Below are 10,626 nucleotides of genomic sequence, written 5' to 3' on the forward strand. Positions count from 1 at the left end.
CCCTCATACTGCACCCCTCAAGATTTTTACTTATATTAACACCCCTGGAAAGAATAGTTACGGAAATGTAACAACTTACAAGCCCTCACTTAAAAAGCTTGTGAATATTCATATATTTACTCTGTCTTTACTGATAATATTCATTGATTTGCTACAGAAATAGTCTTCTTTATAGTAGTCTTTTCATTTATAGTAGTCTTCCGTTGTAGATACGAACCTCGATGCATAACAGACTTTTAATATGATTATTAGGATAACTGAGTATTTTGTCTGTTTATGTGTTACAGAAAGAATTCTGAATTCTGTGCACTCAACACCTTGCTCAAGTATGAATTGTGTCAGTACAGGCTGTATTCCACCCTCACAAGAAGGAACACAAGTGCTTGCCCTGCTGTTGACAGTTTTGACACAAACACTCTTGACCAGACGTGAGGAGTGCGCTACCTGTTTCTTGGGAGCAAAATTATTGTTCTTGAGATGTTGCTTTCTCTTGGAAAGGGCTGAAAATCATTAGTACATCTAGATCTCGTACCTTTTGGGAAGTCTTTACGTTTCAAAGTGTTGGAAAAACACACTTTCTGTGGTGAGAAACACTTAGAGTTGTCTTTGGAGAGAATTTAAGTTAAGAAAAAAACCACAGAGAAGGATTTCTTATTACGATGCACACAGCAGCTGATTGCAGCTGGGATTGTACTCATACAGTGGGGGCAGAATGTATGCACAAATGCTCATTTTAATGAGAGAGAAAGTGTAGGTGGAAGCAGATGACCTAGATGATTTTATGAATAAAAGATATAATCTGATGTAATCATTTCATTAATACACACATGGCACCAAATGAAAACAGAGCATAGCAGATGGCAATGAGAGGTCTTAAAATGGCATTTTCAGTTTAGTAGCTAATGACTTAGATTTCATGAGCTGCACCAAACACTATCAGAAAAGAAGCACTCATCATGACAGTCTTCCGAAGAAAGTTCTACTGCTTTATGAAAGCAATGCTGAAAAATCTCTTCTTTGTACCACTAGTCAGAAAATGCAGTCAAAAAGCAGATACAGGGCAACGTGTTTCTAAGATTTCTAAAGCAAAATCCATTTTTTTTCTTTAGTAATGTCTTATAATTCTTAATTAAAAGCTCCTTCTTTGATGCCAGTTTGCTGCAGTTAGTGGAAACTGTGCTTTGCAATATAGTAATGAAATACATCCATTTGTCAGGCAGTTTTGGAAGCTAAATAAGACATTTATTCATTTGCTGCAACTATGAATCCACTGAGAAAAACTGAAAAAAAAAAATCAAAGAAGCTTGTTAGTATAGTACTACAAACATGTAGATTTATTTGAAAATAAAATCTTTGGAACAAATTTAGGATAAGTAGGTATCTTTAAAAGGATATAGTACACTCCAAAAGCTTGTGTAAGGTCTGGATTCTTTTTAACATCGGTTCACCTCAATACGAAAAATGAAGCAGAGGAATACTAAGGTTCAGCACACTATTTAACAGCAGGTATGGCACAAGCCATGTGGCTTCTTCATCATGCCATCCAGTCATGCCATCCATGTCCAGGCTGCAGGGGGTCTGACAGGAGAGCCAAATGTGTCAGCTCTGCTCCCAGCGTGATCTGTTCCATACTTGAGGAACGTGCAGCCTGTGAGATTTTATTGCTCTTTGGACCCTTTACAAAACCAGATCAGGGCAAAAGGGCTGGATTTCCTAGAGAGAATCTGGCCTCCAGCTCCTTAGAGACAGATTAACCTTGGTTTGGCATCAAACTGAGGACAGAGAGTCTCATTCTTCAGCCCTAATCCAAGATCAACTCAGTCTGTATTATTTTATCATGAATTAATATTGCAGCAGTGGCATCTTTGAACAAATGCAGGCTCTGACGTTTTTGCAATGACAGAGTTTGTACTGAATTTTGTCTGCAGAGGAATACTCATCATGTTTGAATGCAAAGCAAATCAAAGAAAAACACACCCTCTCACCCAAAAGCCTGTGTGTGGAGTGGGAAGCTGATTTTGTTTCTTTTGTACGCAACGGACAACAATTACAGAACAGGACAGGCCTGGCCCTGCTGGTATTGCTGCTTCGTGAGGAAATGGTTCTTTGTAAGCTGGGAGAATAAAGCTTGGATAATCCTGAATGCTTGTGAATGAAACTGGCATGGTTTTCTAATGTGAATACCATACACTGTGCAATATACATCCCACAGTATTCTTGGCAGCTTGCTGCTCTGCAAATCCTGGCTTTACCATAGGCTGAAGCATCCAGGGGAATGGTGTAAAACCTAAGATGAACCTTTAGAAGCTGAAAATCTTCTTATGTCTACAACTCTCTCTTGCAATCATGACTATAGATAGTCTGAGCACTTTGTGATTTAGAAAATTTGTCAGATGAGTCCATACTGTGCCGCTATACATGTAACAGATAATGGAAATGCAAATAACTACATTGTTCATACTCCTTTCACTGTTACACTAACACTCAGAGAACATCATGTTGGTTCTTATTTATTCTATTTTGACAATACGTCAGGGCTCAAATTAAGGACAGCAGTTCAGAATTTAGAATTTGTGCATGTAATTTTGAGCTATATCAAACTCCTCTGAGTTTTCCAGTCACTTAAAATGTATGTTAGCACCATGAAAGAATCTCCCACACCGAAATTACCTTGTTTCTCAAACTCGCTAAGGACTAGAGCTCAGCAAACTTTCTGACGTCTAAGACCAAGTATCCTGCATGGGAATACTGCTTGTTCGGGGAAATGAGGTTATTGTTAAAAAGGGAGAGAACAGTCATTTCAGAATGAGATGCAACTCCTGTAAAAGCAGGCCTGAAAGTATCTAACTTTAAACCATCTCCAAATAAAAAGTAATTTCATAACAGTGCTTACATGTTTGTAGCATTCATTTATGATATTTCCCCTCCTTGTCTCCACAGCTGGGCTGTCGGTAGTTAAGGAGAACTCATCACACTCAGCAAACACTGAAACTGTTCATTCATAGGCCAGTGTCTGATATAATCAGAATTTAATTCCTTTTTATTTACCAATCCTAAAAGCTCAGATAAGTGGGTTTTCTATCCTAGCGTTAGAGAACAGGTTTCCTTTATAGAAATTCTTACATATATCTACGAACCAAAATCTCCACTCCTCTCTTCAGTAATTTCAATCATGGGCTTTCCCTCTCTGTTTGTTTTGCTAAATAGGATTATCATCATTAGCTTCTTAGCATATTCCCTGCCCTCTCTCCTTCTATACATGTATTACTGCTTCCTTTGCTGCTTTGATTTCTCTAATTTTCAGATCCATCTCAAAGTAGGTGATACTTTGGGGTCCATATAAGACTCAGCTGTCAGGGTAGTCCTATAGGTACTACTGTGCTCTTAAAACAAAAGATGCAACCTCTTCTTTTTTGGTGACAGTGTTGCTGCAGTAGCAAGTTTTACAGACCTCAAGCAAAAAACAAATGCAGGAATTGTGAGAACTAGCTTTCAAGAAGAATGAAGTCAGATTTTAAGGAGAAAAGGTCTTCCCAGTAATTCCCAATAGTGTGTGAAGAAAAAAAAATCCAGATTACTGAATGCTTCTTCACAGACTCTTGATTGGGAGAGAAGAAAAATCTACCAATTTCTGTGCAGAGGTATTAATTATCTTCTCTTATTTGATACTTTCCTAATTCAAAGATTTGTGGATCCAATCAGGCAACTGACCCAATATTGTGTGAATCAGACACCATCTGCACACTGCAAATGAAAAGACAACAAACCTTGGTGTCTCTAAAACACACAGATGTCCTCTGCACAGATGAAGCATGGTCTCATCTATTCAGAAAACACTTAACATTGTTAATACAACATGGAATTTTTTTATGAGAGATCTGCAAAGAAAACAAAGGGCTACACCCTTTACAATGGCCTGAGCAGCTTTGCTTTTGAAAGGGACTGATTTTACTCAGTTCGGCAGTAGGAGTATTATGATCAGACTGACTAGAGTATTTCTGATTTTGCTTTTTAATGAGATTAGTTGAGCAAAAATAAAAACAGGTATGGAGTATTATGATCAGACTGACTAGAGTATTTCTTATTTTGCTTTTTAATGAGATTAGTTGAGCAAATATAACAACAGGTATAAAGCTATACTTTATGGAAATGTGTAGAATATATTTTACACTTCTGAACCAGAGAATAGTCAATTCCAATTGGTGCTGAGGTTTTGTGTGAGATTGATTTGGTGGTGTCTCAGGTACAAGTCTCTAAGGATATCTGTAAAATAAAAATATTTTAAAAATAGTATAGTAGTTTATGGGAATAAAATACGTGGGCTGACTATAATGTGGGGATTTATTCAAGATAATTTTTTCTTGTGCTGTTTAGAAGTGGTTTCTGCGAAGGCTTGGTGCCTTTCTTAGCATAAATCCAATCTTAGTTTCAGAATTCTCTGAAACAGCTCTATATATTACATTTCTCCTGAGTGATTCTTATACCTGTAATCAGAGGAGAATAAAGATGCGACTGTAAGTCCAATGTCTTCCAAGGTTAAGCAGTTCTGACAGGTAAGGTCATTGCTGTATGACACCGCTGCTCTGTGTCATACAGAAAACACAGTCAGCCTTTGGGAGAGAAGCAAAGCCTTGCAGCCCCGGGGACTCCCCCCTCCCCGCCTGCAGCCGGTGTTGGTGTCTGGAGGGGCCACGGGGCCACGGTCACGCCCCAGAGCCGCGTTGGGAACCCGCAGCCGAGGGGCAGAGCCGGGGTGCGCCCGGGGGGCTCCGGCGGGGAGGCAGTGGATGGCACAAATGAGCCTCGTGCCGGCTGGGGCAGCTCTTCCTCCGCCATCCCTCCTCGCCCTCATTGATTTATTTCATTTATTCTATTGCATTTATTTATTTATATTCGCCGGAATAATTAAAAATAAAACAAACCGAGAAAATCCGAGCGTTGCTTTTGGCTGCTCTCCATCAACCTGTCAGTGACGCAAGCGGAGACTACTTAAAGGCAGATTAGAGGCGGCAAGACATTAAAACGCCCAGCCTTCCTTGCTCCACGCCGCGGGTCTGCCGAGCCGAGCCCAGCCCAGCCCGGCCCAGCCCAGCCCAGCAAAGCCCAGCCCAGCGCAGCCCGGGCGAGCCAAGCCGAGCAGGAAGCCCTCGGCAGGGCTGCCAGCTCCAGGAGCATTCCCGGCACAGGACTGCGGGGAGAAAGGGGTTGCTCTCTGGTTGGTTTTTCCTCCCCCTGAAAAAAACAAACAAACAAAAAAAAAACCAACCAAAAAAAAAAAAAAACCCAAAAAAAAAGGGGGAAAAAAAGGAAAAATAAGGAGGAAGAAGTGAAGAGATCCCCTCCGCTTGCCAAAGTCTTTGTCTCCGGATGAACAGCGATGGGGGAATGGACTATTCTGGAGAGGCTACTGGAAGCTGCGGTGCAGCAGCATTCTACTATGATAGGGAGGTAAGGGCTGCGGGGGCGCGGGGGTGTCCCCTCCTGCCCGGGCGGGTCGGTGGCACTCGCCGGGTCCCGCCCGTGCGGAGCGCCCTTCCCGCGGGGCGCTGTGCGGTGTGCGTGTACCGAGGCGCAGGGGCACCGCAAACGCCGCTGTCCTTGTCCCCGAGGAGCCGCGGTCGGGGGGGATCCCGCCGCCACCAGGGGTCCCGCGGCCGGCGCAGCCCCCGCGGTTTCGGGGGCCCGAAAGGATCGTGGGGGGCAGCGCTGAGCGGCGCCCGAGGCTTCTGACAGCGGCGGGTTCCCACGGCCGCACGTGGCCGCGCCGGCAGGGTGCGGGCGGGGGGAGCCGCGGCCCGGGGGCCCCCGGTCAGCACTGGACAGCTCCCGGCCGCGCGGCGGCCGAGCGCACTGACGGGCTTCTCTGTTCCAGGATCCTGCTGACCGTGGTGGTGATCTTCAGGATACTCATTGTGGCCATTGTAGGGGAGACGGTGTACGATGACGAGCAAACTATGTTTGTCTGTAACACGCTGCAGCCAGGCTGCAACCAGGCTTGTTACGACCAGGCTTTCCCTATTTCTCATATAAGGTACTGGGTGTTCCAGATCATCATGGTGTGCACTCCCAGCCTTTGCTTCATAACGTACTCTGTTCACCAGTCTGCTAAGCAGAGGGAACGGAGGTACTCCACTGTCTTCCTCACCCTGGAGAGGGACCAGGATTCAATGAAGCGTGAGGACAGTAAGAAAATCAAGAACACGATTGTCAATGGGGTGCTGCAGAACACTGAAAACTCCACCAAAGAGGCAGAACCAGACTGCTTAGAAGTGAAGGAAATCCCCAATCCTGCTATCAGAACTACAAAGTCAAAGATGAGGAGGCAAGAAGGCATTTCTCGATTTTATATCATCCAAGTGGTCTTTCGAAATGCCCTAGAGATTGGATTCTTAGTGGGACAGTATTTTCTGTATGGATTCAATGTCCCTTCCATGTACGAATGTGACAGATACCCTTGCATTAAAGAAGTAGAGTGCTATGTCTCTAGACCCACTGAGAAGACTGTATTCTTGGTATTTATGTTTGCTGTCAGTGGGATTTGTGTGGTGCTCAATTTGGCAGAACTGAACCACTTGGGCTGGAGAAAGATCAAAATGGCAGTGAGAGGAGTACAGGCAAAAAGGAAATCCATATATGAAATCAGAAATAAGGACCTGCCAAGAATGAGCATGCCTAACTTTGGCAGGACTCAGTCAAGTGACTCAGCTTATGTGTGAGGCTCTGACAGAACTGAAACACTGTGCCAGGTGGAACAAACTCAGACACCATTAGAGAAAGGTACATTGCTTAGGCAAGCATTTTATCAAACCACCAAGAAAGCCATTAAGGTATTGGATCTGCACTTACTGAACTAGCTGCAAAATGCAGTGCTATGTAAAAGACTGAAAAAACAGCTACAAAACCATGCTTGATCTAGCCTTACAGCACAGCTACTATTATTACTACTTTTCTTTCTAATGATTGGGTGTTATCTGTCGGTGGAGCCGCTTTTTGGTCATCATTAGGATAAGTTTACAGTTCGGACTGTCCGACTAATTGTTGTAAACGTGTAGAATGTTCATATTAAAAATCTGCAAGGATACTCTATATGGGGTGGGATGGGGTGGGGGAAACTGTTGCAATGTGCAGATGTAAGCATGTTTTAAAAGGAGGGTAATTGCACTGTAAGGAACCTGAACACAGCTCAATCGGGATATCTGCGTTCACCTATCTCACAGATGTCTTATATTATTTTGCTTGTCTAAATCACAGAGTTTATTCCTGGTGTGTATTGCTAGCTATTTCCTATCATAGTTTGTGCATCAATTAGTTATGCTAAACAATAAATCCTGAATATAATTTTGCCATTTTTTTATTTGCCTGTCGAAACACATACACACCAGAGACCTTAATCATTTTTCATTAGTTGTGATCTGCAAAATACGTCGATGCATTTCATTTCATTCCCTAATATGTGCATGAATAAGATGGAGTTGGTTCATGTTGGTTCATGTATTTACTTACAATCACCTATGATGACACATATACCAAAGGAACAGAGTTCATTGCTTTTAACTGTGAATATATCACCTTCTCTCTGCTCTTATTTATATAAGTGCCATACTTGAACATCTAACTCTGTACTTAGTCAAAGGGTTGTCTTGGGATACCAGCTGGAATAAAGTGATTTTATACTCTCCTTTGTTTATTTTATGCTATTTGTTTAGTCATTGCAATGGTGTAAAAAGCAACTAAAATCTCTATTGATAAATAAAGTACTTGCCTTTTTTTGTAAGCCAGAGAGATTTCTTCTTCTTTATTACTGTATACAATTGTAGAAACATACGAGGTCAAAATAATTGACTTACAACCATTTTTCTTCAGGTTTTAAAGTGTCTTGTTGGTATTCTAAACTCTAACTGACAAAATCTGGGAAATCAGGACTACTTGTTACGTTTTTTCCACCTTAAGCAACCTTTCTCTGTCTTTAAAGTCTGATCCAAAGCCCACTGACACCAATGGCCTTCTTTCTGCTGATGCTGAGGGCAACACAGTTGGCCACCATGGCCACTCTGGGAATTGCCAGAATACATTTACCTATAAATGAAACAGCTGCAGCTTTTCATCAGGGAATCAGAATATTAACCACAGCTTTTCTGCCTTACAGCTCACTCAAGGTTCATGTCCCATCAACTTACTGGTAAGCCACTGGGGCAGTCACCGATAAATCTCTGTTAACAGCAACTGTTTTAATACAGGATTCTAAGTTTTACTTAAGGATCATTTTTAATTCCCACTGCGTTCAACGTAAAATATCCCACTGGCAACAGTAGGAGTTGGATCAGGACTGAAAGACCATACAGGTACATTCCTAACTAAATAGTACCTGCCCTTTAAAAGAAAGGGCCAAAATGGTGCTGGAAAATTTGGGGCTACTATATAACGCGAGAAGGATGCAGGGGGTCAGAGACACAAACAGCCTTCTGGTTGTGTTTTATTTCAAGCCTGAAAATGGATTTTATTTTATTTTGGCTCATTGATGATGCATATAAATCTTCTCCTGTTGGCTTACAGTAAATACCTTAACATTTCATTCTTGTGGTTTACCAGCATCGTCACTAAAAATATGTTAATGAATTCTTAAATGGTGTATTCATTATCACTTTCATCTGTGATCTTTTTTCCTTCCACTGTGAAGCATAAAACCACTTTGAGATGTGTCTTGTTTTCAAAGATTTTAAAAAATATTTTTCGTTATGTATAAAATGAAGTTTTTCCCGTTTGATTATAGAAATCTATAAAGATGGATTTCTGAAATGATTCTTTGCTATATAAATGCACGCTGATATTGCTAGTTGACTGCATGCTCACTGTAAAACTGCATGTTATTTTTAGGACAACGTGGCAGCTGAAATCTCCATCTGCAATATAACAAGCTTCTGAAGATTATTATTTGACACACAAATCCAAGTCTGATTTTCATTTTGCAGAATCCTGGGATGGTTTGCAAAATCTCCTTTTGAATAGATATTCAAGGGAGAAATGTTTGACGGTCATAAGCATCGTTTCAGTGTTGAAAAAAATGGGAGACTGTGTGCAAAGGGCTTGATTCAGTGCCAATTAAAGTTAAAGGAAAAAGCCATACTGAATTCACTGGGCTTTGGTTTGGGTTCAGTATGATTTCCTGTTAGGCAGAAGCCCTAATTCAAGTTATTTCCAGTGGCTGCATAAGAGCGTTTAGTCAAACTCTAGCGAAGGTGCATGTCTTGATAGCTGTAGTGTTTTAAAATCTTAGAATTCTTTAGATAAATCCAAGAAAGAATTTGTTTGTAAAAGTCAATGCCAGTGACTCATTTAATTCAATTGTTTTACGCAGTTGCACGTTTTGTACTCCAGTAAGTTCAGGTTCTTCAGAATTGTCCTAAGAGAAATATATAAGGAAATACAAATGTTAATTTATATAAAAGGATGAGTGATAAAGTAGGCAAAGACAAATATTTTGGTCAAAAGAAATACCACCCTCCATATTTACACTAAAGAGAATATGTTTTTTCGTGTTTCAGAAGAGAAATGAAATGTTGTTAAGCGATAACTGTTCTAACCTTCCTTTTGAATTGTTATTTTTCATTTCTTTCCATCTCCTTATTTGTCATGGACAAGAGAAATGTTGCAAACACTTTTTTTTTTTTGTCAATGTATCATGTGAGAGTCATCTGATTAACGCTAATGGACTGTTTACATGAAGGCTAACCATTCATTTACAGAATATATGATTTAAATTCTCACAGCAATGGAAAGTGTGTTACGTGAACAGAACTGAGTGAACATGAAGCTGAAGGTCACATTACTGGTCACTTAGTTTTTCCTGCTGCCTCAGTGAAATGAATTCGTCTTGTATTAACATCTATGGAAGAATCAGGCATTAAATATGAAAATAGAGTTCATGTTTATTTTACTCACTGTATACACAATTTTGTACTGATGGACAATGTTGTATGTCATTGTATGTTCAAACATAAAAATTACGTTTACCCAAGCTGTTATGGAAAACTGCAATAGAATTTAATATGCTGTTGGTTCCATGGAATTTTAAAATTTATATAAAATGATTATATTATTTCATTCTTATGTAGGCTTGATCTTGTGCTTCTCAGACCTGTGTGAATTTCAATAAGTATTTGCACAAGGGTTTTAAACCATTTTACCATGTATATATAATCTATAAAAAGATTTTTTAAAAATCAGGATTTTTTTTTATAATGAAAACTAGCTACATTTTTACATGGGGATGCTGAATTGGCTGTTCCCATAAATCATTCAGTTTTAAAGAACGTTGACTTTGAAGACATATAAAAGTTTCATTTTCTTAAGAAAAATCTGAAGAAATCAGCTGGGATGAATGAATTACAGAAGTGGTGGAATTGATTTTAGATTGCTTTATGTTAGAAAAGTCAGAAGCCCTGAGAAACTCCAAAGCAGGTTCATTATATCTCACTATGTCCTGCCTTATATCTGATAGGGTAGAACATAGCTAATGCTATGCAGCACCACAGGAAAAGATGTGCGTGAAATGTTAAGGTTAAATGTGAGGAAGAATTCTTTTCATCCAAATCTAAAAGAATATGTACTTTTTTTTGTAGGACAGGA

At 40.4% G+C, this 10,626-nt stretch overlaps 1 protein-coding gene across 1 annotated transcript; it reads left to right on the top strand.

Moving 5' to 3' along the window:
- The first annotated feature begins 5,290 nt into the window (after nt 1-5,290).
- On the top strand, nt 5,291-10,046 carry GJD2 (gap junction protein delta 2). Its single transcript, XM_009567266.2, has 2 exons — nt 5,291-5,448; nt 5,873-10,046. The coding sequence occupies exons 1-2, from the start codon at nt 5,378-5,380 to the stop codon at nt 6,714-6,716; spliced, it is 915 nt and encodes a 304-aa protein (XP_009565561.1). The 5' UTR covers nt 5,291-5,377; the 3' UTR covers nt 6,717-10,046.
- Nucleotides 10,047-10,626: the final 580 nt, after the last annotated feature.

The sequence above is a fragment of the Cuculus canorus genome, chromosome 5, assembly GCF_017976375.1.
Source record: "Cuculus canorus isolate bCucCan1 chromosome 5, bCucCan1.pri, whole genome shotgun sequence".
Taxonomy (NCBI): domain Eukaryota; kingdom Metazoa; phylum Chordata; class Aves; order Cuculiformes; family Cuculidae; genus Cuculus; species Cuculus canorus.

Coding starts and splice junctions, on each gene's coding strand:
- GJD2 (XM_009567266.2), top strand. CDS start 5,378: ATGGGGGAATGGACTATTCTGGAGAGGCTACTGGAAGCTGCGGTGCAG. Junction 5,449..5,872: donor CATTCTACTATGATAGGGAG/GTAAGGGCTGCG, acceptor TCTCTGTTCCAG/GATCCTGCTGACCGTGGTGG.